The 27999-nt window shown below is 62.6% G+C and overlaps 1 protein-coding gene across 1 annotated transcript; it reads left to right on the forward strand.

The window, feature by feature from the left end:
• The first annotated feature begins 261 nt into the window (after positions 1-261).
• Positions 262-27995, forward strand: SYNE4 (spectrin repeat containing nuclear envelope family member 4). The gene is made up of 13 exons (XM_089769938.1): positions 262-347; positions 4127-4206; positions 11118-11371; positions 11880-12030; positions 13742-13924; positions 14615-14752; positions 19926-20120; positions 21427-21709; positions 22226-22332; positions 23720-23810; positions 25075-25229; positions 25897-25958; positions 26773-27995. Exons 3-13 carry the CDS (start codon positions 11244-11246, stop codon positions 27029-27031), a joined length of 1752 nt encoding a protein of 583 aa, XP_089626064.1. The 5' UTR covers positions 262-347; positions 4127-4206; positions 11118-11243; the 3' UTR covers positions 27032-27995.
• The last annotated feature ends 4 nt before the right edge of the window (positions 27996-27999 follow it).

The following is a 27999-nucleotide window of genomic DNA, read 5'->3' on the forward strand; positions in this document are numbered from 1 at the left end:
GCCCAGCCGAGCCGCTTTGCATGCGCCCTGTTTGTTTGAGCAGCTGGGTTGGGCTGGGCTTCCGCTCTCTCGTACCTGTCAGGGGAAGGTCAAGTTACTTGGCACCCGCCAGCCTCCCTCTGCCTGCGCTGCCTTTGTGCTGTTTTCCTGGCCCAGCGCCCCTGCCCCGCGAGCGCGCCGGGAGATCGCTCGCCACCCGTCTCCGGCCAGGTGGGGAGATGCGCGGGGCAGGGGGCGGGGCTGTTAGCGATTGATCAGCCGGGCAGGTGCAAAGGGGCCTCGGGGCTCGGTGGAACTGCGGCTCCGGCGGGTCGCGGAGGATCTGAATTCAGCTGGCTGCTTGGCAGGTAGGGTGCGGGCAGCGCCCTGGGCGGGCCGGACCCGGCGTTACGGGCCATTCAGCTTTCAGCCTCTCTGAGCTGCTGCCAGCCATGCTGCTCTCGGCTCCGCATCTGTCACGGGGGTGAGGGAAATCGGAAAGAAAGGGTCCGGTGCTCGTAGCAGGGACTGCAGGGTGGGTCCTGATCATAATTACAGCCTGGCCCCCCATCTCGTGGGGGAGTCTGTGCTGCACCTATCACAGTGGGGGGGCCGGTTTTGTTTGGGGAGGGGCTGTGCTGTGCCCAGCACAATAGGGGCTCCTGATGCGGGAGGGGGGCTGGTCTGTGCTGTGCCTGGAGCAGCCGGGGGCCCGGGCAGGGTCTCGCATGCGGCGGGGTGGTGCCGGGATCCACGTAACCGGCAGCAGCACTAGAAACACGAGGCTCCGTTCTCCCCTCCAAGCCGCCCCAGGCTCCCGCTAGCTCGGAGCCGCTTCCCGGCCGGAGCCACGTTCCCAGAGCTGAGCAGGAGGAGCAGGTGCGCTCGGCAAGGTCAATATTGATTCTGTAGCTTTCCCCCAGGCTGCAGGCCGGAGACGTGGCCGGGCGATGACAAAGTGCAAAGTTTGTGGCTTGCCTGGGGCTGGCAGGACATCGCGGTTCGGGTAGGGGGGCCGTGCCTTAAAGGGGACGCGCTGCAGGAAAGATGGGTTAAGCAAGCCAGGATCGGGCCCCATGGTCCTGTGTAATGTCACGGGCCCTCCAGGCCTTGGCTTGTAGGAGCTGTCTGGGCAGGGTGGGGGATCTAACCAGGGGCTCCTGGTGGCTTTGCTGGCAGCCCCACATGCCTGCACCTGGCCGGAGCGGGCCCTGCCTGGCTACAAAGGGTTTCCTGCCTATCTGGCCCTGCCTTGTAAAGCACTTTGAGGCCTCCCGTTGCTGAGAGCGAGAGTCTCCCCCCCCCCCATCCCCCCGTCTTCTGTGTCCCAGAAATTAATTTGCCATTTCTCCATTGGAGAATACGAACTAGGGGATGGAGAGTTCTTCCTCCCCAGCCCCCTCTTCTCTTTGCTGCTCACCGTTCGATTGCAGGTGGGAAAACAGAAGGGTGGGTGTTAGGGCTGCCACTGATCTCGGTCACTGTGCGGGCCCCGATCTCGGTCGCTGTGTGTCTGGGCGGCGCCCGGCCCGACGGGCCCTGATCTCGGTCGCTGTGTGTCTGGGCGGCACCCGGCCCGACGGGCCCTGATCTCGGTCACTGTGTGTCTGGGCGGCACCCGGCCCGACGGGCCCTGATCTCGGTCGCTGTGTGTCTGGGCGGCGCCCGGCCCGACGGGGCCCTGATCTCGGTCGCTGTGTGTCTGGGCGGCACCTGGCCCAATGGGCCCTGATCTCGGTCACTGTGTGTCTGGGCGCCCGGCCCGACGGGCCCTGATCTCGGTCACTGTGTGTCTGGGCGCCCGGCCCGACGGGGCCCTGATCTCGGTCACTGTGTGTCTGGGCGGCGCCCGGCCCGACGGGGCCCTGATCTCGGTCACTGTGTGTCTGGGCGGCGCCCGGCCCGACGGGGCCCTGATCTCGGTCACTGTGTGTCTGGGCGGCGCCCGGCCCGACGGGCCCTGATCTCGGTCACTGTGTGTCTGGGCGGCGCCCGGCCCGACGGGCCCTGATCTCGGTCACTGTGTGTCTGGGCGGCGCCCGGCCCGACGGGGCCCTGATCTCGGTCACTGTGTGTCTGGGTGGCGCCCGGCCCGACGGGCCCTGATCTCGGTCACTCTGTGTCTGGGCGGCGCCCGGCCCGACGGGGCCCTGATCTCGGTCACTGTGTGTCTGGGCGGCGCCCGGCCCGACGGGCCCTGATCTCGGTCACTGTGTGTCTGGGCGGCGCCCGGCCCGACGGGCCCTGATCTCGGTCACTGTGTGTCTGGGCGGCGCCCGGCCCGACGGGGCCCTGATCTCGGTCACTGTGTGTCTGGGCGGCGCCCGGCCCGACGGGGCCCTGATCTCGGTCACTGTGTGTCTGGGCGGCACCCGGCCCGACGGGCCCCGATCTCGGTCACTGTGTGTCTGGGCGGCACCCGGCCCGACGGGCCCCGATCTCGGTCACTGTGTGTCTGGGCGGCACCCGGCCCGACGGGCCCCGATCTCGGTCACTGTGTGTCTGGGCGGCGCCCGGCCGGACGGGCCCTGATCTCGGTCACTGTGTGTCTGGGCGGCACCCGGCCCGACGGGCCCTGACCTCGGTCACTGTGTGTCTGGGCGGCACCCGGCCCGACGGGCCCCGATCTCGGTCACTGTGTGTCTGGGCGGCACCCGGCCCGACGGGGCCCTGATCTCGGTCACTGTGTGTCTGGGTGGCGCCCGGCCCGACGGGCCCTGATCTCGGTCACTGTGTGTCTGGGCGGCGCCCGGCCCGACGGGGCCCTGATCTCGGTCACTCTGTGTCTGGGCGGCGCCCGGCCCGACGGGGCCCTGATCTCGGTCACTCTGTGTCTGGGCGGCGCCCGGCCCGACGGTGCCCTGATCTCGGTCACTGTGTGTCTGGGTGGCGCCCGGCCCGACGGGGCCCTGATCTCGGTCACTCTGTGTCTGGGCGGCGCCCGGCCCGACGGGGCCCTGATCTCGGTCACTGTGTGTCTGGGCGGCGCCCGGCCCGACGGGCCCTGATCTCGGTCACTGTGTGTCTGGGCGGCGCCCGGCCTGACGGGCCCTGATCTCGGTCACTGTGTGTCTGGGCACCCGGCCCGACGGGGCCCTGATCTCGGTCACTGTGTGTCTGGGCGGCGCCCGGCCCGACGGGGCCCTGATCTCGGTCACTGTGTGTCTGGGCGGCGCCCGGCCCGACGGGGCCCTGATCTCGGTCACTGTGTGTCTGGGCGGCGCCCGGCCCGACGGGGCCCTGATCTCGGTCACTGTGTGTCTGGGCGGCGCCCGGCCCGACGAGGCCCTGATCTCGGTCACTGTGTGTCTGGGCGACGCCCGGCCCGACAGGGCCCTGATCTCGGTCGCTGTGTGTCTGGGCGGCGCCCGGCCCGACGGGCCCTGATCTCGGTCACTGTGTGTCTGGGCGGCGCCCGGCCCGACGGGCCCTGATCTCGGTCACTGTGTGTCTGGGCGGCGCCCGGCCCGACGGGCCCTGATCTCGGTCACTGTGTGTCTGGGCGGCGCCCGGCCTGACGGGCCCTGATCTCGGTCACTGTGTGTCTGGGCAGCGCCCGGCCCGACGGGCCCTGATCTCGGTCACTGTGTGTCTGGGCGGCACCCGGCCCGACGGGCCCCGATCTCGGTCACTGTGTGTCTGGGCGGCGCCCGGCCTGACGGGCCCTGATCTCGGTCACTGTGTGTCTGGGCGCCCGGCCCGACGGGGCCCTGATCTCGGTCACTGTGTGTCTGGGCGGCGCCCGGCCCGACGGGCCCTGATCTCGGTCACTCTGTGTCTGGGCGGCGCCCGGCCCGACGGGCCCTGATCTCGGTCACTGTGTGTCTGGGCAGCGCCCGGCCCGACGGGCCCTGATCTCGGTCACTGTGTGTCTGGGCGGCGCCCGGCCCGACGGGCCCTGATCTCGGTCACTGTGTGTCTGGGCGGCGCCCGGCCCGACGGGCCCTGATCTCGCTTTTTCATGCTGTCTTCCAGTGAGTTCAGCCGCCACTCACAGCGCAAAGGACCGAATGGTGTTTCAGACTTGGAGAACTGGGGTTCAGCAGCTAAAGCAAAATACATTTTGTGTTTCTCAGTTTGCTGCCTTCCAGGGCTCGGCCTCGCGATAGAAACATCTCCCTGAAACCTTTTTCTTCTCTCTCCTTAGCAAAGAATTTGTGGCAGCCCCAACACCCAACCTCCTGTTTTCTCCCTTTGGAATCTAACGGGGACCAGCAAAGGATTTGGGTAAGAGGGGCTGGGGAGGAAGAAATATCCATCCCTTATTTCGTATTCTCCCATGAAGAAACAGCAGATTATTGTCTGGGACGCAGACGTGGGGGGAGATAATGAGAATCCCGAGCTCTTAGCAGAGGGAAGCCTCCAAGTGCTTTACAAGGCAGGGCTGTATCAGTATCTCCATGTTTACAGAGGGGAAACTGAGGCACAGAGCAGTGCTGTGACTTGCCTCAATGACTCTGCCGTTGTCATCTGCAGCTGTGGCATCGCCACCTGCCCAGTCGTCAATAAAAATGTTCCCTCTATTTTTTTTCCCATCCATGAGCGGAATACATTTTGTTCTGTGCGCTGAGGCAGGTGTGGATGTGCACCACCCAAGGCAACACATGCTGCCGGCTGTGGAGTTTCTGCCACTGGGCGTCATTTGAAGCTCTGCTGGGTGGCTGCCCAGATGCACAGCTTACCGGGAGCCCTGATCGATACCTGTCCGCCCAATTTCCAGGATCCGCCATGGCCCTCCCCCGCTTCACTTTGCAGGCCCCTCCCCCTGCGACCTCCCCCTGTTCTCTCCCAAACAGGGACAGTCACAAAGTCATGATCAAAGTCCAGAGGCGGCAGAATCCAGGACTTCACGCTGTAGCTCACAAAGAACAAGAATTTCCATGGTTAAGGGAGCAAAGGTGGAGCAGAAAATCAGCAGGCAGTTCCAATGGGTTTCACTTTTTTTATATTGGAGGATTTACCTGATGTCACTTAGGTTCAGGGGTGGGGGTGGGGGGCTCAGGGCAAGGGGTGGAGGGTGCAGGAGTCAGGGAAGGGGGCTGGGAGGTGGGGGGGCTCAGGGCAGGGTCTGATGGGTGCAGGAATCAAGGCAGGATGTTGGGGGCTCAAGGCAAGGGATGGGAGGGGTAGGCGGAAGGCCTGTCAGACGGGCCTGGCCAACGCTACAGGCCACACGGGCCGGGTGCCAAGGTCTCCGCTGGAGGCAGGGACGGTCTCGCCACGGTCACAGCTGCTGCTCAGACTCTAGGCCCAGGGACGGGGCGCTCTCCATGGCCACCCGGCACTGTGGGGCCCTCCCACGCCACCCCACGGCCAGGCAAGCCCCTGACCCTCGCAAGCCCCACCTGACGTCCCAGGGCCCAACCCCTGGGCTTTGACCCCGGAGCTCGTGGCTGCACTGGAGAGAAGCCGGGTGGGGTGCGGGGGCAGAAAGCGAAGCAGGTGAGGCCCCGGCGGTGCCGGAGATCAGGGGTTTGGGTCCCCTGGCTCGCTCCTCCGTACGCCTGCTTGCCAGGGGCGCCCGGGCCGGCCCGAACAAACCGCTCATTCCAGGGGACGGCACATGGAGCCTGCGCAGGGGGAGCCAAAATCCAGCCTGTCCTCTGGGGTCTCCTCTCACACCGCTGCCTGAGCAGGGAGGGAGGGAAACACTCACATTTCAGACCGTTGCCCCTCCGCCCTTCCCAGCCTGTGTGTGCATCTGGCACCGCCGGCAGCTTCCCCATGTAGGACCCCCGCTCTGTGCCCCTCCCTACATCCCCTGGGCTCCCACCATTACCCCCGGCCAGGGCAGCCTCGCTGCTGGTGACCCCAAACCGGCTCTGGCTACGCCCCAGCTCCAAGTACAGGCTTTCCCTTGGCCGAGCACTTTCCCCGGCAGCAGGCAACGGCTGGAGCTCTGCCACCAGGGATGCAGGCAAAAGCAGCAGCACGAGCCTGGGGGCAGAGCCCTACAGCGGAATGCCACCGACCTTGGTTCTAGTCCTGGCACTGCCTTTTTCTGTGCCTCAGTTTCCCCTCCCACCCTTTGTCGAGTTAGACTGAAAGCTCGCTGGGGCAGGTCCGTCTTAGCAGGAAGGGGCCCAGGACAGAGCCGCCAATCAGCACTGTGGTCTATATACTGTATATTTGAGAGTTTGTGCGTCTGTCTGTCCTGCCGCCCATGAGTCTGTTCAAGACCTCCTTCCAAACGGGACGAGCCAGGACCACCCCATGCGGCGGGCAGCCTCCTCTTACAGCAACTGAAAGCAAGGGCAGGGCTTGGTTGCGCCAGGACAATGGGATGTGCCTGGAATGCGACTGTTTCGCATCACACAGAAAGGGAGGGCTCTGATAGCAGGGACTGTTATACTCCAGAATGACCACACGGGGGCAGCAAGCGTGGCCCCCACCACCCCAACAGCCCTGGAGAGCCACAGAGCAGCTGCCGACCAGGCAGTGCAGCACCAGCCATCCCGGTTGGCCCAGAGAAGAGGCCTCCGCCACTCTAACAGCCCGGGAGAGCCATGGAGCAGCCACCAGCAGCCACCAGCAGGTCCAGGGAGCCTGAGCCGACCCCTCCCGCCCGGCTCTGCCCGAGGCAGTGAGCAAGGCTTGGGAGACTGGCTGAAAGCAATCAGAAATCCTCCCTTCCCCCAGCCCTTCAGCATCCCTGAACGTTGCATCCCTTGCCCCAGCACCAGCTCTCAGCTGGGAGCCAGATCGGTCCAGCCTGGCTGTAGGTCTCCCCTTGGCCCTCTGCTCAGCTCCACCCGCCCCCCCTCCCCCCCCGCAGCCTGGGTCTCCCCGGATGGGCCCTGGGAGGCAGAGACCAGCCAGATCCACGTCCACACTGGCCCCTGGCGGGCGGGCAGGATTCTCCAGAGGCTGTTCCACCCCAGTGTGGCGCGGGGGGGGGGGGGGGGGTCTCAGCGTGCCTGCGACTCAGGGCCCACCGAGGCCGGTCACCCCCGCCCAGGGGGGCCAGAATCATGCCCGGGCTGACAGTGCTGGCTGCAGGGGGGCGACCAGGCCCCTGCACTGTGCCCGGCGGGGTGGGGGCGGGGGGAATGGTGGACTCCGGGCCCCTCTGTGTGTTTTTCATTGTTGAAACGCAATCGAATTGGCTTTTTCCGCCTCTTCCGAAGGGCGCGGCTGTTTGCCGAGCGCGGGGTCTGTGTGCTCAGGACCTGGGGGCTCCGCGGGCGGCTTCATTCCAGAGGGGGACGGCCCCCGGGAGGGGGAAAGGCCCAGCCAGGCAGGCGAGCGAAGGCGACGGGGGCGCGCTCAGACTTGCAGGGCGCTGCTGGAAGCCGGCCCGCGTCACCGTTTCTTTATGTCGCGTGAGGCAGCCCCGGAGGGGAGTGGGTGGAGCGGTGGGTGCTGGGCAGCAGGACGCCTGGGTTCTTTCCCCAGCTGCCAGAGGACAGTGGCGTCTAGTGGTTAGAGCAGGAAGGCCTGGGAGTCAAAATTCCTGGGATCTAATCTCTGCCCGGCTCTGGCAGGGGATTGCGGTCTGGTGGGCTAGTCAGGGCCTGGGAAGCAGGACTCCTGGGTTCTGTCATCGTCTCAGGAGCTGGGTGGAGGGGCGGGTTCTTTACCTCTGTAACTGACACCACGAGGCCAGGGCAGTGAAATGCCAAGCCCTGTGTATCCGGGGATACTGTGATTTCTGAAGGTTTAGTGCCAAGGGGCTGTAGGCAGCAGCTCTGGCTCCTAGTCCTGGCTTTCCCCTGACGTTTTGTGGCCTCCCCATGTGGTTGAAGCCCACCCAGCAATGAAGGGGCCCATCCGTGGCCCCCCCTCGCTGTGTGCCCCCTCCACGGCTCCCCTAGCTCGCTGTGCGATGCTGCCGGAAGACGTTCCCCCGGCACCGCCGGCCGGGATCCATGCGCTGAAGCTGGTGGCCTGGAAACCGCCCAGCAACTGTCCGGGGAGGGGTGTTAAGGCTCCTGGGGCACAACAAACAAATCTCAGGCTGGTTGGCGCGCAGGCTGCTGGGGAGCAGAGGACAGGGCAGGCGGGGGAGGGAGTCGCCCGCGCTGCCAGGGGCCTTCCGGGTTTGGCTTTCAGATCTCCTGCCTGGCAAAGGAGGCGGCAGATGCCAGGCAGCTCCCTGCCGGCTGCGGCAGACCCTAGGCAGTGAGTTCTGTTGTGGGGCGGGGGCGTGCTGCAGGCTGGCACAGCTGGAGGGGAGAGACCTCTGGCCGGCGGGCGGGGTGGCAGGTGGGGGCTGATGTGATGAGACCCTGCCTGTGTTGCTGCCCAGCACTGTTTCCTTGTGCCCCCCTCCATCTGGCCTTGTACTTGGCTTAGAAACTCTCTAAGGAGGAGAATGTACAGCGCCTAGCACAGCAGGGTCCTGAGCCATAGCTGGGGTGCCCTATCCCCTACCGTAATACACCCAATAGCCATGCACCTGTACAGTACCTGGCACAGTACTGGGGGCCCTAGACACTACCATAATTCACCTAATAGGAATAAAAATGCACAGTCCTTAGTACGGTGAGATACTGGGGTGCCGAGGTGCTACTGTAATACACCTAGTAATAATAGTGCTGTTCCCTTGGCTTGAGCCCCTGGGAGAGGTCTTGCAGGCAATGTTCCCTCTCTTTTGTTCTGTCAATGTGTGGAATACATTTTGTTACATGCACCAAGGCATGTGCAGATGTGCACCACCAATTGGAACGCCTGCTGCCGGCTGGGGGCGCTTGATCCGCTGGGCAGCATCTGAATCTCTCCTGGGTGGCCGCCCAAGCGCCCTGCTTACAGGGAACGTCGCTTGCAAGGTTCTCTGTGCCCGAGAAGCCCTGTCCCGCTGCCCCCCGTCAGAGTCACGCTCCTAATTCTTGCTTCCAGGCGTCAGCCAGCCAGGCAGGTGCCTGCAGAACCAGGAAGGTTTCTCCCGCCCCTCCCGCGATGCACAGTTGTAATCTGAGTGCTGGGAAGGGCAAATTTCCTCTTCCACTGGGGACTGGCTGCAGCTGGGGGCGAGGCACTGGATGGGGTGCCCAATGCTCTGGGGTGGTCTTAGATGCCTGGCTGGTGGAGCTCACATGCTCCAGGTCCAACAGATGCCCAGATTCGGGGCCAGGAAGGAATTTCCCCCATGTCGGATTGGCAGGGACATTGGGAGTTTGGTTTTTTTTTTTTGGCTTTCTTGCAGCAGGGGCTGCTGGGATCATCCAGGCACGTCTCACCTAATCAGGTCTCTGCCGGGACAGGGGGCTCGGGCCCTGCTGGCCCCTCGGTCTCTGCTGGCCTCCGCCTGCCATTCGCAGTTTGATCTCAGTCCAGCTTGGTGCGAGACACGTGGGCGGAACAGCCTGTCCGGGAGAGCGCGCTGCAGGAGGGCAGGCACGCCGAGTTAATGTTCCCCTGCCTCTGCCTGCTCCCACCACGCCCTGCTGCCCTTCCCCGGCCCGGGCATTGCTCTGCCCGGCTAGTGTGCTTCAGGCGGGCACCCCTCCTCGGGCAGCTCCATGCGGGCGCTTGGCTGGCTCCCTGGGCCGGTCCTGGCAGAGGGCACGGCTGCGTTAGCTGCAGTGAGATCTCTGGCTGTCGGGTGCAAGTTCCGGGGGCGCCCATGAGCCCCTTTCAGCAGAGCAGCCATAATAGCAGCAGGAGCCGGGCCACGGCCCGTGAAACGAGACAAAGTCAGACTGGAAAGAGTGGGCGCCGTTCCCCCCGCAAGGGGCAGGCCGGTTTCTCCAGCGCTGGACGCAGGAAGGGGCAGGCTGGGTCAGACGAAGGGTTTCCAGTCCCCCCTGGCTTCCCGGATATCAAACGCAGGTTGCCCTGGAGCAGGACCCGGCTCTTGCACTCGGAAGGCAGGATAAGGGACACCTGGAAGGGAGCTTAGGTGGGGTCTGGAGTGGCCTAGGAGCTAGGGCAGCCTCCTGGGGGACCAGGGAGGTGGGTTTGCTACCCACTCCCAGGAGCAGCTGGCCACCCAACACCAGCCTTGCAATGGACAGACCTGGCACCCTTGGGACATAGGAAGGATAAAGGGGGCCAATGCCAGGTGCCTGTGGACAGAACAAGGCAATTTTAAGGGATCCAACTTCTCTTCTCTCTCCCCTGTTCCACGTCCCTGTCTCTGCCTCCCTCCCCAGTCATATGTCTACACTGCCACTGCCACCCTAGTTTGAACTAGGCTGGCTAATGTAGGCATTCGAACTTGCAAACGAAGCCTGGGATTTAAATATCCCCGACTTTATTTGCATGTTCCCAGGCGCAAGGAGGTTTAACGGTAGTTTGAATTAGGAGCTTTAATTCGAACTACCTAGCCTGTGCCGCGTGTGGCTGCGGGTAGGGAGTTTAAACTACGAGGCATTTAAAAATGGCAGCGCCCGGGAACATGCAAATAAAGCCCAGGATATTTAAATCCCAGGCTTCGTTTGCAAATTCGAATGCCTGCATTAGCCTCCCTACTTGGAACTAGAGGGCTAGTGTAGACGTACCCTTAGATTCCCAGGTCCTCCGCCAAGGCAGGCTGCTGCTGGGATGTGCCATCTGTCAGCAAATGGCTCCCTGGCTCCCTGCCATTAGCCCAGTCGTGTCCCGCAGCCGGCACAAGCCCTGGTTGCCACCTACGCCTGCTCTCCACCTGGGGGTGGCAGATTTAAGCCTCCTTTGCTCTCTGTGTTCTTGGCCCAGCCTGCACCCTGCTGTGTCACTTAGAGCCGCCGCGGAGCAGGGCCGAGACCCGTCACACTGCGGAGCGCTCTGGCTTCCCCTCCCTGACCTACCTACCCCCCATGGGCCCGGGGGGGCAGAGACGAGCCCCTGTGCAGCGAGTCCCAGCCACACCCCTCACCTGCTCCGTATGCCACCTGCACCCTGGCAGGGGGGACTGGGCAGGCTGCGGGAGGTGGCGGGGCGGGTTCTCGGAGGCTGGTTCCACCCATTTCCAGGCTCCCCTGTGTGGTGACACCCTTCACCCCCCCCTTGGGGATTCCAGGGGCCTCCCCAGCCTGGCTGTACTTTACGAGAGCAGACCTGCCCCCACCCCCCTGCAGAGGCAGGATTCTCTCTGCACCTGTTGCCCGTAGGACTTCCTGTCGCCCCACCGGGGCCTTGCACTCTGGGTTCTGACCCGGCCTGCTGGGCGACTCTCCCAGTGCCGTCAGCGTCAGACGAGATCCCTTTGTGCCCAGACAGGCCTGGCAGGAGGGAAGTGCCGTCATGGGCCCTCGGCCGACGCTCCGGGCTCATCCAGACTCCTGGTCCCCCCCGAGCTGCCTGCTGCCCCCGCGGGGATTGTGACGTGTGGGGAGCCGGAGATGCAAAGGAGCAGCCGGGCTTGGAGCTCTGGGCCTGCTCGTCTGAAGCCTGGGATGTCCCCTGCACACTGCGGGGAGCCGGTGCCCGGCTGCGGCGTCTGCGCAGCCTCCGTGGAGAAACGGATCAGGTGAGGCCGGGATCCAGTATCCGGGGGTGGGGGGAGAAGGCGACACCCAGCATCCGGGCGTGTGGGGAGGGGTGTCGGCCTTTCTGAGTCCCACCACCTGCAATGGGGCTATGACCCACCTCGTCCCACCACCTGCAATGGGGCTATGACCCACCTCGCCCCACCACCTGCAATGGGGCTATGACCCACCTCGTCCCACCACCTGCAATGGGGCTATGACCCATCTCTTCCCAGCATCCTTTGAGGGGGCAAAGGACCGTGGGGCGTTGGTCCAGGGGTCGTACTGTGGGCAGCAGGAAAAAGGGGGAAAAGAGCTGAGGCGAGGCGGGTGTGGGAGGGGGAGGCGAGAGGGGGCCGGATTGTATTGGAGGGGGGCTGAGTCTGTCTCTCCGGGAGACGCCAGACCTCCCCGGCCGCTGCACCAAGCTTCCCCGTCCTGCCGGGCCGTGGCAGCCTGGAGGAGCTGGGATGGCCGGGTGCTGTGAGGTTCCTTGCGGTCTCCCTGCAGGGCTGAGCAGGCCTGCCGGCTGCACGAGCTGGTCCTGGACTCCCTGTCCCGCTTCCAGGACTGGCTGCAGGCGGCGGAGCGGTGGGCTGCCTCCCCTGCCTCTGCCCAGGTGCCCTTCCCTGTGGCCAAGGAAGAGCTCAAAAAGTTTGAGGTGAGAAAACAGCAGGGAAGAAAGGGCAGCGGGGACCAGTGGGTGGAGCAATAGGCTGGGACTGCGGCCACCTGGGTTCTGCTCCTAGCTCTGCCACCCTCCTGTGGAGTGACCGTGGGCCAGCCCTTGTGCCCCCACGTGCCTCAGTTTCCCCTCCTACCTGTTGTCTAAACACTTAGCACAGTGGATTGGCATGTAGGTGCTACCGTAATACACGTAATAGTGCGCAGCATGATGAGGCCCCAAACTCCAACAGGGCTTTTAGACAATTCCGAAATATACCTAATCAGACTCGCTCCAGTGGGGCCTCAAACCCTGATGGGGACTGTAGATGCTACCGTAATATTCCTAATAAAGCTCAGGCATTGGGATCCAGGTGCTGGATGGGGACCGGTAGCTGCTACCGACATTAACCTAAAAGGGTTCAGTGCGGCGACAGTAGGTGGTGGAGTCCTCAGCCATTACATAATACTGGGGGGAATTACTGCTTTCTTCTGCGCAGGGATGTTGGCACAGCGGGAGGAGAACCGGGCTGGCAGAAAAGCTCCTCGGGGGAGGCCCTGAGTTGTGTTTATTTAAGTCCTTTTATTTCAAAGGTGCCAGGAAAAGCAAATCCACAGAAGCTCAAACAAGGGAAACACTTACCCCCCCCTCCCCCCAGTCCTTCCCCTTGGCAAGAGGCTAACGAGTTCTCCCATTTCCATGGTGATTCATGGATCTCGGTAGCTCCTTGGGACCCTTCATTTAGATTCACATTCCCCCCTCCCTGGCCTGGGTTATTTCCATTTGACAGACAGGGAAAGAGAGAAAGTGTCTCACCCCAGTGGCTGTGTCTAGGCTACACAGTTCTTCTGGAAAAAAATACACAAATTGCAAACCGCAATTTGCGTATCTTTTTCCGCTTCTTTTTTCAGAAGAGGCTTTTCCGACATGTGTCCCATCTACACTGGGCCAAATGTCGGGAAAAAAGCTTTTTCGGAACATCCCTTCTTCCTCGTAAGACGAGGGATGCTGAAAAACCACATCTGCTCTTCCAAAAAAAATTTCGGAAGAGCAGACGCATTCCTTGGATGTGGCAGAGTTTTTCTGGGATACCTCTGGTATCGCCAGAAAAACTCTGCAGTCTAGATGTACCCAGTGAGGGTCAGTCTACACTGCAGTGTTTTTTGGGGAAAAACCAGCCCGTTATTCCGGAAAAACAATACTTGCATCCACACTGCCCTTGAGTTCTTCCAAGGGAAAATTGAAAGACTGGAGGGGGTTTTCTGATGGCAGTAAACCTTATTCTACGAGGAAGAAACCTTTTGCCAAAAAAGCTTTTTCAGAAAAAGGCGTGTGTGTGGACACAGAAGAGGGCGTTCTTTCGAAAGACACAAGGAAATAACACAACTACCCTGGTGGCCACGCCGCCCAGACTAATCACAACTTAAAGGCGAGATAGCGTCCAATCAATGTGGCCGCTATCTTTCGAAAAAGCACGTTGCTTTTTCGTTGCGCTTTTGCTGTGTGGACGCTCTCTTTCGAAATACGCTTTTCTGGACGATCTCTTCTGGAAAAGCTTCTTCTGAAAGAGGCCTGCAGTCTAGACAGAGCCTGAGAGAACTGGGAACAGAACCCAGGGGTCCTACTGCCCTGCCCCCTTGCTCTAACCACTAGCCCTTACTCCCCTGCTGGAGGTGGGAGTAGTACTGGTGTCCCTTCCTCCCTCGAGGTGCTGCAAAGGCAGATCCAGGAGAAGCTGCACCACCTGGAGTCCTTAAACAGGCAGTACCGGCAGCTGGTTCAGGCCAGTGGCACCAGTTTGCAGGGCCGGCTCCGGGCTGTGGTCCAGGACAGCAACCAACGCTGGGACAACCTGCAGAAGCGAGCTGCTGCCATCCTCAAGAGGCTGAAGGTACCGTGCAGCTGGTCCCAAGGTGGGAGGGGCATTGGCACGGTGGGGAGGGAGCTCCGGGCGCCATCGGGTCCAGGAATTTGGGGTTATTAATGGGCAGATAAATGTGTCCCTGTGTCTCCTGCCTCCCAGTGATATTTGTTTATACTGGGGGTCCCTTGATGAGTAGGGAGACCCGGACAGGGAAACAGATCAGCTCCTCGGCTGGTGTAAAATAGAGCAGCACTGATCAGAGGGGGATCTGGCCCAGGACGTGACATTGATCAGGCCAGATTCGTGAACTCAGCTGAGCAAAGTGTCGGGAACGTGGGGCTCCCGGCCAGGCATCTGACCGATGAGTATTATCACTGATTCCCCATTTGTCACACGGGCGCCCCCGGATGCCACAGCCATGGCCCAGTACCCCGCTGTGCCCAGTGCCGAACAGACACCCAACAGCAACTGTCTGCCCCACAGAGATGCTTCGGCTTCAGGCCAGAACAGAGGGGTTTCTGAAAATTATCCGCTGTTTCTGCAAGCGGGTCTGTTGAGAATTCACAATCCTGGGCCTGGCTGATCGTAATCCGTAATCGCCAGCACCATCAGAGGGAGGCCAGCCACAGGCTTGCAAATGGAGACACTTGGCTGTCCGACTTCCCGCCAGACCTGTGGGCTTGGCTGGATTTTTGTTTGTTTCCTTCCCCCCACCAGTATGTTGTCAGCCAGCGGGAGGAGTTTGAGTGGGAGCGGGAGACCGTGCAGGTGAGGCTCACGGAGCTGGATCTGCGGCTCACGGATGTGGAACATTTCTCAGGAGGCAGCTCGCTGGAGAAAATTGTGCAGTTGCAGGTACAATGGGAGTGTTCTCTCGTGAAGGGTAAGGGATCGGGGGAGGGGCTGTATATATCACATTGGCCCTTCGCAGCTTCCGGATGCAGCCGTGCAATGCACACGTCCGTGCAGCCGTGCAACGCACACTTCAGTGTAACTGTGCAACGCCCGTCTGTACAACTGTGCAATGCACACGTCCGTGCAGCCGTGGAATGCACACTTCCGTGCAGCCGTGCAACGCACACTTCAGTGTAACTGTGCAACGCCCGTCTGTACAACTGTGCAATGCACACGTCCATGCAGCGGTGGAATGCACACTTCCGTGCAGCCGTGCAATGCACATTTGTTCAACCGCGCAATGCACATGTCTGTGCAGCCGTGCAATGCGACCACATCTGAGACTGATCTGGCATAATATGGGTCCAACATGCTGGGGGGCAGATCTGCAGGGAGCAGGGCAAAGCTGAGTAGAGTGCTCTCATGGAATTGGTCCTGCCCCCAGTGTGACTCTAGGGGGCGCTGCACTGCAGGCACCAGGCGCAGGACTCAGCAGGGGGTGCTCTCCTCTCTGACTCAGTGCGCACCCCAGTGTCCTACCGCGGTGGATAAACAGCTGCCACATCCCATCCCAGAGGTGGCTGCATTTCCAGGCTGGGCGAAGTGGATCCTTGCCTGTTTTTCCCCAGCAGGGAGGGCTCCTAGTTCAGGAGTTTTAAATTAATGTCCGTGAGGAGCTTTGAACAAGAAGGGCTTTTAATACCAAAGCAGCCCGTTGTTCTGCGGGCTGGTAGCGCGAGCGGCAGCAAAGTGAGAGTGGGAGGCGCACGTGCAGACACACGCACACACCCTGACCCTCTGTTTACACAGACAGTGTTGTTGGTTCACCGAAGGGGGAATTTATTTCTAGATGGTGACGTGCAGCCGGACTGGTTTCGGGTCCCTGTTTCACTTAACCGCTCAGGTGCTGAGATGCCAAAACACTCAGCTAAACGGTAGTGACCAAAGGGTTAAAAAACACAGAACGGGGTAATTCCAGCCTGAAAATGTGGCCCAGTGATGCGCTAGCATCTGCCTTCCAAGGGTCCCCAAACACCTTAATAACCTCAGTCCCCCAGGGATACACGTCAGTATCCTCTCAGTTTTACAGACGAGGAAACTGAGGTACAGACCAGGGAGGTGACTCTGCCCAAGTCTTACAGGGAGGCGAGGAAGAGAACCCAGATGTTCAAACACAAGCTCAGTCTTCCCCAGTACTCAGAGTCATTCAGATCTGGGTGGGTTGGGTTGGTCTCAAATCTCCTAGGAAGTTACCTCTCCTCTCTTGTGCTAGTTTGAGTCTCAGCTCTCTCGCACACACAGAGCAGGGCTCGGCCCCTCCATCTGGGGACAGGGGGCAGCAGACGCCCCACCCCTGTGTTATTAACCTGTTTAGTAAACTTTAGAAGTCTGAAGGGACAAGGTGTGGGGGTTTTCACAGAGGAAACCAAAATATTTCCTGCTATCAGCTGGGCCAAAGAGCTGCGTGAGGATGAATTGCTGCAGGCTGCCTGTATAAAACACCTGACTGGGGCCTGGGGCTGGGACCCTTTCGGGTTTGGATCACTAGTTCCCATTGGGCTGTGGTCAATAGGAACTGGAACATGAAGGGTGTGTCTCTGGACGGATAGTTGGCCACCCAGTGTGAAATGAGGTTGGCAGGCCGCAGGCCGGTAGCACCTTTCCCCCCAAGCATCCCTCCTGCGTTCCTTGGCAGATCGCAAAGGAGGCAGTATCATAGGCCCCATTTTACAGGTGGGGAAACTGAGGCACAGAATGAGGGCGTGGCTCCCGACCCAGCCATCTCAGACACCTTACACCCATGTCTGTGTGGATGGACTTTGTCCTTCTGCTGAAGGCACCGAGCAGCAGTAAAACCGCTCAGGGCTGATTGGTCTCCGGAAGCCTCCCGGGGCGGGGAGGGAACAGGTGTTGAGGTCTATTAGCAGACCTCGGCTTGCTCAAACCAGCCGGCCTGGAAACCGGGGATGCCAGATCGATGCTGAGATTAGTTTATTGCTTCGGGTATCGCTCGCACCTGTTCTGGGCTGCGCCACAGCACGTAATAAACCCAACGGCTCAGCTGCTGCAGTGCTGCGACCTTGGGCGCCCAGCGGGTTACACATTACAGGGGCGCGCACGCCCACAGCTGTGGGACCCACCATTCGTGGGGCTTGCCCGTCTCTCTAGGGCACCAATGAGACTGGGGCGCTAGGGCAGGAGTGGGCAAAAGGGCCTCCGTGGGCCGGCTTCAGCCCACCAAGCGGATTGATCCAGCTCACAGAGGCCCTGCTGATCCCCCACCCCCAGGCCAACTAGGGCCTGTCCCGAAGCCTCCACCCGCCCTGCCAGGAGCACATGGTGCTTTGAAGCGCCGCGTGCTGCTCGCAGGGCGGGGGAGGGGGTGAGCGGAGGAGGCTTTGCGCGCTCCCCTGCCCCCAGGCCAATCAGGGTCGGGGGGGGGGGGGTGGAGCTGCGTGAAGCTTCCTTCGCCCTGGCCCTGGCCCTGCAAGGAGCCCGTGGCACTTCAAAGTGCCACGTGCTCCTCTCAGGGTGGGAGGAGGCTTCCTGTGCTCCCCTAACCCAGACCCTGCTTGACCTGGGAGTGGGGGAGAGTGCCAAGCCTCTTCCAGGGCATGGGTGCCCAGTGGAAAGGGCGGACAAAGGGGCTCCCCCACCTCCAGACCAATAATGGTCTGGGGGTGGGGTAGCTCTGCCTCTTGCCATTTAGGCCCCGCCCCTTCCGGGGTGGCCTGGGGCTACTTCGAAAATTTTTGAAGTGGCACTTAGGCAAAAATTATTACCCACCCCTGCACTAGGGGGTGCTGTACTGCAGGGTGGGGCACTCTCCCTGACAGTATGAATCCCAGAGCAGCACCAGGGGGCGCTGTGCTGCAGGGCTCAGCAGGGGCACTCCCCCAGTGCTGCACCAGGGGGCACTGTGCTGCAGGGCTCAGCAGGGGCACTCCCCCAGTGCTGCACCAGGGGGCGCTGTGCTGCAGGGCTCAGCAGGGGCACTCCCCCAGTGCTGCACCAGGGGGCGCTGTGCTGCAGGGTTCAGCAGGGCACTCCCACAGGGCTGCACCAGGGGGCACTGTGCTGCAGGGCTCAGCAGGGGCACTCCCCCAGTGCTGCACCAGGGAGCGCTGTGCTGCAGGGCTCAGCAGGGGCACTCCCCCAGTGCTGCACCAGGGGGCGCTGTGCTGCAGGGCTCAGCAGGGGCACTCCCCCAGTGCTGCACCAGGGAGCGCTGTGCTGCAGGGCTCAGCAGGGGCACTCCCCCAGTGCTGCACCAGGGGGCGCTGTGCTGCAGGGCTCAGCAGGGGCACTCCCCCAGTGCTGCACCAGGGGGCGCTGTGCTGCAGGGCTCAGCAGGGGCACTCCCCCAGTGCTGCACCAGGGGGCGCTGTGCTGCAGGGCTCAGCAGGGGCACTCCCCCAGTGCTGCACCAGGGAGCGCTGTGCTGCAGGGCTCAGCAGGGGCACTCCCCCAGTGCTGCACCAGGGAGCGCTGTGCTGCAGGGCTCAGCAGGGGCACTCCCCCAGTGCTGCACCAGGGGGCACTGTGCTGCAGGGCTCAGCAGGGGCACTCCCCCAGTGCTGCACCAGGGGGCGCTGTGCTGCAGGGCTCAGCAGGGGCACTCCCCCAGTGCTGCACCAGGGGGCGCTGTGCTGCAGGGCTCAGCAGGGGCACTCCCCCAGTGCTGCACCAGGGGGCGCTGTGCTGCAGGGCTCAGCAGGGGCACTCCCCCAGTGCTGCACCAGGGGGCGCTGTGCTGCGGGGCTCAGCAGGGGCACTCCCCCAGTGCTGCACCAGGGAGCGCTGTGCTGCAGGGCTCAGCAGGGGCACTCCCCCAGTGCTGCACCAGGGGGCGCTGTGCTGCGGGGCTCAGCAGGGGCACTCCCCCAGTGCTGCACCAGGGGGCGCTGTGCTGCGGGGCTCAGCAGGGGCACTCCCCCAGTGCTGCACCAGGGAGCGCTGTGCTGCGGGGCTCAGCAGGGGCACTCCCCCAGTGCTGCACCAGGGGGCGCTGTGCTGCAGGGCTCAGCAGGGGCACTCCCCCAGTGCTGCACCAGGGGGCGCTGTGCTGCAGGGCTCAGCAGGGGCACTCCCCCAGTGCTGCACCAGGGGGCGCTGTGCTGCAGGGCTCAGCAGGGGCACTCCCCCAGTGCTGCACCAGGGGCGCTGTGCTGCAGGGCTCAGCAGGGGCACTCCCCCAGGGCTGCACCAGGGGGCGCTGTGCTGCAGGGCTCAGCAGGGGCACTCCCCCAGTGCTGCACCAGGGGGCGCTGTGCTGCGGGGCTCAGCAGGGCAATCCCACAGGGCTGCACCAGGGGGCGCTGTGCTGCAGGGCTCAGCAGGGGCACTCCCCCAGTGCTGCACCAGGGGGCGCTGTGCTGCAGGGCTCAGCAGGGGCACTCCCCCAGGGCTGCACCAGGGGGCGCTGTGCTGCAGGGCTCAGCAGGGGCACTCCCCCAGGGCTGCACCAGGGGGCGCTGTGCTGCGAGGCTCAGCAGGGGCACTCCCCCAGTGCTGCACCAGGGGGCGCTGTGCTGCGGGGCTCAGCAGGGGCACTCCCACAGGGCTGCACCAGGGGGCACTGTGCTGCAGGGTTCAGCAGGGCAACCCCACAGGGCTGCACCAGGGGGCGCTGTGCTGCAGGGCTCAGCAGGGGCACTCCCCCAGTGCTGCACCAGGGGGCGCTGTGCTGCAGGGTTCAGCAGGGCAATCCCCCAGTGCTGCACCAGGGGGCGCTGTGCTGCGGGGCTCAGCAGGGGCACTCCCACAGGGCTGCACCAGGGGGCACTGTGCTGCAGGGTTCAGCAGGGCAATCCCACAGGGCTGCACCAGGGGGCGCTGTGCTGCAGGGTTCAGCAGGGCAATCCTACAGGGCTGCACCAGGGGGCGCTGTGCTGCAGGGTTCAGCAGGGCAATCCTACAGGGCTGCACCAGGGGGCGCTGTGCTGCAGGGTTCAGCAGGGCAATCCCACAGGGCTGCACCAGGGGGCGCTGTGCTGCCGGCGGTCTTCTGGGCAAGATATAGACCTGAGGTCCTACCCATAAGATTTCCCTGGCAGTTTGCAGGGAGCAAGGAGGGTCCAGACCCATTGCCTGTGCTAACGTTGCCCCCTCTCTGCCTGGGACTCTGCCCCAGGAGTTCCAGGAGGCCGTGCAGTCCAATGCGGAGCGACTTGACTGGCTGCTGGTGTCCGGCGAGCGGCTGATCCAGAGGAGCGAGCCGCAGGACGCTGAGATCCTGGAGGAGGAGCTGCAGGATCTGAGCTGCTACTGCCAGGAGGTCTTCTGGCGGGTGTCCCGCTTCCGCCGCCGGCTGGTCAGCATGAGGCTGGTATGTGTGGGATGGAGCCTGCGCCACGGGGCACAGCAGCTAAATCCTCACCGGGCAGCTGGGTGATCTTGTGCTGCAGTCTTGATAGCTCTCCCCGGCTCCATGGGGCCACAGGGCTAGCAGTGGGGGTAGCTCTCCCTTTACAGTCAGTGCTGACTGCAGTGCCCCATGGTGGCATGAGGGGGAGCTCTTCTGCAAAGTGGGGTGGGCGCAGTAGGGGGCGCTCTCCCCTAGCATTGAGGGCTGAGCACTAGGGGGCACTGTACTGCAGGAGGCGGTGGTGGCATGTGCCAGTCTGAGTCAGCTGGTTCCAGTGGCCCTGCTGCAAGGAGTCCTCATGGTGCAGGCTTGGTGGCAGAGGCTGCCCTTGTTCTGCGGGGGGGGGGGGGAGAGATCTAGCCTGCGGGGGCTCATTGTGGTGCTTTTCCTAGAGTTGGGCCATGTGAGCTGCTGCTTTTTTACCTTCCTACGTACCCCTCTGCCTTTTCAGCTGGTTAGAATATTCTTCCCTTCTTCTCAGCTGCTGTGTGAGTCATCGCTCTGCCGCTGTTAAATGGCTGCTGGGTGTTCTGCCCCAGAGGTGGCTGCATCTCAGCACTGAGTCAGGGAGCTCTGTATCAACAGCTGCTCTGCCCCACCCCAGAGGTGGCTGCATCTCATCACTGTGTCAGGGAGCTCTGTATCAACAGCTGCTCTGCCCCACCCCAGAGGTGGCTGCATCTCAGCACTGAGTCAGGGAGCTCTGTATCAACAGCTGCTCTGCCCCGCCCCAGAGGTGGCTGCATCTCAGCACTGAGTCAGGGAGCTCTGTATCAACAGCTGCTCTGCCCCAGAGGTGGCTGCATCTCAGCACTGAGTCAGGGAGCTCTGTATCAACAGCTGCTCTGCCCCAGAGGTGGCTGCATCTCAGCACTGTGTCAGGGAGCTCTGTATCAACAGCTGCTCTGCCCCAGAGGTGGCTGCATCTCAGCCCTGGGGAAGGGATAAACAACTGCTGTTGTATCCACAGAGCTAGATGAGGTGATATGTTTCCAAAGCATTTGGGGATCATAAGGCAAGGTATTATAATTTACAAGCTGGTGCGTGAGTCACTGCCTTCTGCTGTTAGAATTTTAAAAAAATGGCTTGAATGTGTGTCATAGCACCTGTACTGCCAATGATGACGGGATTCTCCAGTAGCTCAGGTGGCAAGAGCTTTGAAGCAGGGGTATTGGAAGGGTTAGTTAGGCTACCAGAGGGGAGATGGGAAGGCCTGGGAGACAGACAGCAGCTCCCTGCTGACCCTCCTTGCTTGCCCACCCACAAGGTCTTCGAGGATGAGTGGCTGTCAGACCGAGACACAGATGTGGAGTCTGACTGCTTCGAAGATGCATCCCTGGAGTCTGAGGTCCAGGGTGAAACTGGGGGGTCCCTTCCCACTGCTTGGATCTACCAGTCCACCCCACACAAGGCTGTCTGCTGCCAGCACCACCACCGGTTTGAGGCTGCCGGGGGGGACACCTTGGACCTGGAGTGGGACCCCTCGGTGGACGTGGGGGGGTCCACATCCCACGATGAAGAGGATTCGTCTTATTACAGCGCCATCACAGGTACGGGCTGCCGTGGGTCGTGAGCCCTGGCTGCCTGAATTGGGGATCCCACAGGCATGGCGAGCGGTGCCCACCCTGGAGCGGGGAGGGGGGCGGGGAGAGGAGTCCTTAAAGGGCCAGAGTCTCCCAGGCTGCCCCAGATGATGGGCAGGGGTTGGAACCCAGGAGTCCTGACTGCCCCACACTCCATAAAGATTCCTCCCCCCCACACACACACGGCAGGGGAGGGCCAGGCTAAAAGGGCCAGTCCCCCCCCCCCGACAATGACCCAGCTGCCACCTCCCTCCTATGCCAGCTGGGCCAGAGCGAAGGGATTCTGGAGATGGAAGGGGCTGGACAGACCCTCCCCCCGTGCTTTAAAGGGGGCAGCGGGGAGCTCTCAGCAGCGCTCGACGTGCCCGGGGGAGGGGGTGCTGCCCTGGGCCGGCCTGGCACTGCTGCAGCAGGTCCTGCAGGTGTGGGGGCCCCGGGGGACCTTTGAAAGGGGCAGATGCCACCAGCCGCCTCCCCTCTCAGGTGTGTGCCCGTGGGAGGAACCGGGCCGGGGCTGCAGACACCAGCTGAGCCCGCCCGCCAGCTGGCCGTGCGGGTGCAGGAGCGGCGCCAGCCACGAGGAACGGAAGGTAGGCTGCTGCCGTGGTCCCCCCGAGGGGCTGGGCTTGAGACGGGGCACCGGGCAGGGCCATGCCGCTCAGGGCAGAGCCTCGGACAGTAGGTGAGAGCTGCGGACGGGCGGGGACAAACCGAACCCCTGGGAGAGGGACCGCAGGGGCTGGTGTTTGGCCCTGACCCCCCCAGCCAGCTGTGTCCTGGGGGGCTCCTCCTCTCCACTGCACCCCTGCGGAGTCCAGGCTCTGGGGGGGAGGGGGAGGCTGGACCGTCTTGTTTAACAGCCCTTTGGCCTCCCCCCACTGCCGGCACCTCTGCAGTGGCCCAGGGGTTCGCTTAATTCCCAGGGCCCCTTGGCTTGTTTTTTCCCTCCCCACAGAGAATCCGTCCCTGTCCCGTTCTCCCTCCCCTGGGCATCTGCTTTCCAGCCACAGCCCTGTGGCGAGTCCAGGCCGCGCGGAGCTACGCAGGCACCACCCAGAGCCAGTAACCGAGCAGGGCCCCACCCTGTTAGCCCCTCCCTGCCTCACACAGCACGGCAGATCTCTGTGGGGAGCCAGTGCAGGGTCACGCAGTGCTGGGACTTGAACCCCTGTTTCCTGAGTCCCAGCTAAGCACCTGTCCGGCCAAGCTCTGGTTAGCTCTAAACCAGCCATAGCCTGGTCAGGAGCAGGGGGAGCGTCCCTTGCCTAACACAATCCCCTGCTGCTAAGGTGCTTCACTGTGAGCCAGAGTCAAACTGAGTCCGACTTAAGATGGTAAGAGGGGGTGGTGCCTAGTGGTTATAGCTGGAGGGAGCCTGGACTCCTGGGTTCACTCCCTGGCTCTGGGATGGGGAGTGGGTCCAGCGATTATAGCGGGGGGCGGGGCTGTCCATCAGGACTCCTACGTCCTAGCCCAATGTTCCCTCTAGTCATTTCCATCCTTGTGTGGAATAATTGTATGTGCACCAAGGCATGTGCGCACCACTAGCAGAAACACAAACCTAGCTGTGGGCGCTCTGCTAATCAGCTGGGCGGCTTTGGAATCTCTCCTGGGCCATTACACAAGTGCCCAGCTTACAGGGAACCCTCCCGCTCTGGGAGGGGAGTGGGGTCTAGTGGGAGGAGCACCAGGCAGTGGGGCACAGGACTCCTGGGTTCTGTTCCCAGCTCTGGGAAGGGGAGGGATTTGGCACTAGTGTAGGGCGATGGGAGGTGCTGGGATTGGCCCTGCCGTGGGCAGGGGGCTGGACTCGATGACCTCCTGAGCTCTCTTCCAGCCCTGGGATTCTGTGACTCCTGTTACACCCAGTTAGGGGGTGATCTGGGACAGTGCCCGGTTCCCCACGCCCTGGACCCCAGGGGAGGAGCTGTCGGGGTAATGGAGGAGGCTTTGGCTGAGCATGACTGTTGTTAACAGCGGGAGACGCCGGCGCGGCTGGGCTCCCAGGATGGGCTTTGTCTCTCCCCGGGGACTGGAAGGAAACAGGAAGTTGCCAGGGGCAGTTCTGGTAAGTGATTTGGTTCCTGGCCCATCACAGAGCAGCCTGGCTGACCCCTGTTCAGCTGCTACCAAGAAAGCCCCTATGAAGCCTAATCGTAGACCCAGGGAATACTGGAACGGGGAGGGACCACAAGAGTTCGAGTCCAGTCCCCTGCCCTCACGGCAGGACCAAGCAGCATCGCCCGTCCCTGCCAGGCATCTGTCCATCCTGCTCTTAAATATCCCCAGGGATGGAGACTCCACAACCCCCCTCGGCAGGTGGGACGTTCTTCCTAATGTCCAACCTCAACCTCCCTGGCTGCAGTTTAAGCCCCTGGCGTCCTGTCCTGTCCTCAGAGGCCAAGCAGAACCATTCTCCTCCCTTCTCCTTGTGTAACCTTTTAGGTACCTGAAAACCGCTCTCCTGTGCCCTCTCAGTCTTCTCTTTTCCAGACTAAACCAGCCCAGTTCTTCAGTCGTCCCTCACAGCTCATGGTTTCTAGACCTCGAGTTGTTTTTGTTGCTCGTCTTTAGACCTTCTCCAGTGTCTCCACATCTTTCATGAATTGTGATGCCCAGAACTGGCTCCCATCCCCCCGCCCTGAGCCTTCTCATCCCCCCATTCTCCTGCCCCAAGCCCCCCATCCCCTCAACCCCCAAACCCCTTTGATCCATTTCACACGGGTACTATCCTATCGCACCTCCCCAACCTGCTACCCCTGGCCCCACGGGGCTGCCTGTAAGAAATGTAAGTTACTGTCACCCCGGCTCTGTGCGCGCTGCTCTTGGTCCCTCCTGCCTGGAGTTTTGGCTCTCGATGGGCTTCAATTTGCCCTTCTGTTGCTGGAGTTCTGCTGGGTGGGGGGACTCGCCAGGAACCGGACTGAGACCCGACACACTCAGGTCACTGAAGAGCCATCGGCTGGTAGAATTTACTGCCGTGGGTCAGTAGCAAAGCTGCACCCCCAGGCAACGGGCTTGCTCACTCCACCAGCTCTGTGGCTCCCCGTTATTAACTCTGCTGGGCCTCCTCCTGATGCCGAGTGCCTCGCACTCTGTAGCCCCTCTGCCCTCCCGTGAGGCTGGTACCCCCACTGCGCAGAAAGGGAAACTGAGGCTCAGCGTGGCTAAGTGATTTGCCCAAGCGCTTGGTGCAAAGCCGGGATTCGAACCCAGCCCTGCCAAGTCCCAGCTTGGTGTCTTCATAACGGAGGCTGCTGCCACCCCCAGCCTGGCATGTCTCTGGGAGCCCTGCCCCCTGGCAGTCATGCCCCCGCCTTTCTCTCCCTTAGGCGATGCCCCTCTGCAGGGCGGCCAGCTCCCCCCGGGCCTGGTGCAGCGGGACGTGGCCGGCTGTGAGACAGAAGCGCTGGCCTTTGACCCCGAGCGGATCCAGAGCTGGCTGGGCCAGGCCTGTGTGGAGCAGGGCAAGCCGGAAGCCACGCAGGTGAGCGCTGCTGCCTCCGGGAGGGAGCGGGGGTCTCAGGCCAGGCACCCCCCTTCCCCAGCCCCAAGCTCCAGGCCGCCGCCCCTCCCCTGCTGGGGCAGCACGGTGGTCCAGGATCAGCCCTGTGACCTCTCCGTGTCTGGGATCCCCACACCATGGGGGAACCCAAGGGGGAGCTGCTAGTGCAATGGGATTTGGGCTGGGGGACCCCCCTGGCCCCAGTGTCTCCTCCCTGGCCAGCAGGGCCAAGCGTGGGTCGTCGCAGCAGCGGGTGGCGCAAGACAAGGATTTGGTTAGTAACCTGCAGGCAGGGCAAGGTGGCTGCGACTCTGCCGTGGTACCTGGTGCTGGGATCCTGTTAGGGTTCTGAAGCTAAGTAGGGTTGTGTCTGGTGGTTCTTGGGAAGGGAGACCCACTTGTGCTGGAAAGAGCTGGGCCTGCCTATGTAACCCCCTTCCTGGATAGGGCATCCTGGCTCCCTAGATCTCTCCCTTTCAGGCCTGGAGCCCCTGCTCCGGACAGCACCGCTCCTGCTGTGAAGTTTTGTGCCCTGCCATGAGTTTAAGTTTGGGAAGTGGGCTCAGGGCTGGTACCCCGATGCGGTGGCTGCCCTGAGTTCGAGGCAGCCTGCACTAACTCCCCCGCCCCGGATCTCTTCCCTTTGCAGCCCGGCGAGAGGAGTCGGGCCAGTCCCGGCTCTGAGGACGTGGCTATCGTCATGGAGACGGGGTAGGGGCTAATGCTTGGAGCCAGGGTGGGGGCGGGGCAGGAATGAGGCAGACAAATGCCCTTTGCCCCCCGTCCAACTCCCCAGCCCCAGGCCTGGCAACTCCCCACCTCCCAGCTCACCCTCCGGACACAAGCTCCCAGCAACCCGCTGCCCCCAGCCGTGTTCCTGGCGTGTGGGGCAGGGATTATGACGGTGCCTCAGTGTCCCCTGGCCCAGGCGTCCCCTCTGGGGCTCCTGCCCTGTGAAGCGTTACGGAGGGCAGGAGCAGATGTGCCCAAGGGTGTCTGGCGCAATCTGAGCTCAGCCGGCGGCACAGTCTCCCGACGGGCTCTGGAGCCTGGTTGCACTGGGACACGAGGGGCAGAGGCACTGGGAATGGGCTTCCCAGCCAGCTAGCCAAAAAGCCAGCCCGGTCTTGCTAGCATCCCCATCTCCTTGCATCTAACTACTCCCAGTCCCTTCCCAATCCCAGTCAGACCAGACCCTCTCCCACACCCACCCACCTGGCATTTACCTGCCCCTCCGGACAGCCCTGCCAACCCTCCCACGCCTCCCACAGTCTTCTGGAACGAGACTCTCCGGGCCAAAACGGCCTCCCTTCTTCACTCCCCTCTGCGGAGGAGGGCACTTGCTCCACAGCCAGGGGGCAGCGCAGTGCAGAGAGAGGGACACTGGGAGCAGCAAGTCCCATTGGAGCCCATTCCCGTTTCCAGTGGCAGGGAGTTCCACAGCTCGTGCGTCTCTTTACCCTGCAGGGAGGGTGTTGAGCAGTCGCAGGCCTCCCTTGTGACTCTCGTTCTGTTTCCTTCCAAGCGCCAACTCTAATCCTGCCACCTCCTGTTGCCCCCGGCCCAAGGTGCAGCTCTTGGTTCTCTCAGGTCAGCCTCAGCCGGGCCCCAGGCTCCTGGTTGGAGTGAAGAGGCTGCTGCTGTCGGCCGCTGCGCTGCTTCTGCTCCTCCTGGCCAGCGTCTCCCTCCTCTTCCCAGCTGACACAGCCTGCTCCAAAGCCAACGACTATGCCCGCTCCTTCCACTTCATGCTGACCTACGTCAACGGGCCACCTCCTACGTAGGAGTGGGGAGAAGATGCCAATGGGAGCCCATGGCTCCCCCAGCGCTGGGGTGGCTCCTAGGAGAGGGGCTGTTTTCCATGACTCGGGGCTGCCCTGGAGTGGATTTTCCTCCGGCATCTGCCATGGGGAAGGTGACACTGGTTCCTGGCAGGGGTGGCCGGCATGGCACCACGGAGCCCCCATCTCTGTGATAACAAAGGGCCCTGCCTCTCCTGCAGCAGAGCAGCCAGGAAAAGCTCTTTGCAAGAGACCCCCTAATCCAGTGTCCTGTCTCCCATCTTCCTCCAGCTCTGGAGGAAGGTCCCACCCTTTCATGGGGACCAGTTATGCAAGGAACCTTTTGGATCCCTCCGGGGACTTTGGAAGAAGCGTGATGAGCCCTGCCAGAGGCTGCCCCACCCCCAGAGCTGACCCACCTTTCTCGGCTACTGTAGGGCCACAGTGAACTGGTACCAGCCTCTTTGGGGCTGGGGAAACCAGCGCCGAGGGGTGGGATCACGTTGCCGCGCAGGTTTTGGGTGAAGGACGTGAACTTTACCATGCATAACTCAGTCAGGGAGCGCGTCTCATTGTTAGGGTGAATAGCTCGAGTCTAAGGCGTGTTTTCTAGCACCAGGGCAGCATTTCTGACCTGAGAGATTCTGGGGGGCCGGGTGTTCCTTAGTTCTGAAGCAACCACAAGTCACACAAAGTCAACGCTACGAGGCCTTCCACTGGGTCAGATTCCCATTGGCACTCAAAGCTCAGCTGCAATGGAGAATTTTCCGACCAGACCAATTTCCTGAGGCCATCTGCCTGCCGAGGGGCTGGGCTGGCAACACAGGGGCTCCTGGATCAGAGGGCTGGTGGGACCTGCTGACCTCATGTGGCTCCTTCCAGCCGTTAACGTCTGTGATGCGGGTTTATTGCGATACTTGGCGCTGCCTACACAGCACTTATTGTGAAATAAAGCGCGATTCCAAAACACC

Source organism: Pelodiscus sinensis, chromosome 18 (genome assembly GCF_052426305.1).
Source record: "Pelodiscus sinensis isolate ZL-2025 chromosome 18, ASM5242630v1, whole genome shotgun sequence".
Lineage (NCBI taxonomy): Eukaryota > Metazoa > Chordata > Testudines > Trionychidae > Pelodiscus > Pelodiscus sinensis.

Excerpts from the sequence above, each read along its gene's own strand:
- SYNE4 (XM_089769938.1), top strand. The coding sequence starts at position 11,244 with ATGCAAAGGAGCAGCCGGGCTTGGAGCTCTGGGCCTGCTCGTCTGAAG. Across the intron at positions 20,121-21,426 it reads GGCTGGTCAGCATGAGGCTG|GTCTTCGAGGATGAGTGGCT; the intron begins GTATGTGTGGGA and ends CCCACCCACAAG. Across the intron at positions 25,230-25,896 it reads GCAAGCCGGAAGCCACGCAG|CCCGGCGAGAGGAGTCGGGC; the intron begins GTGAGCGCTGCT and ends TTCCCTTTGCAG.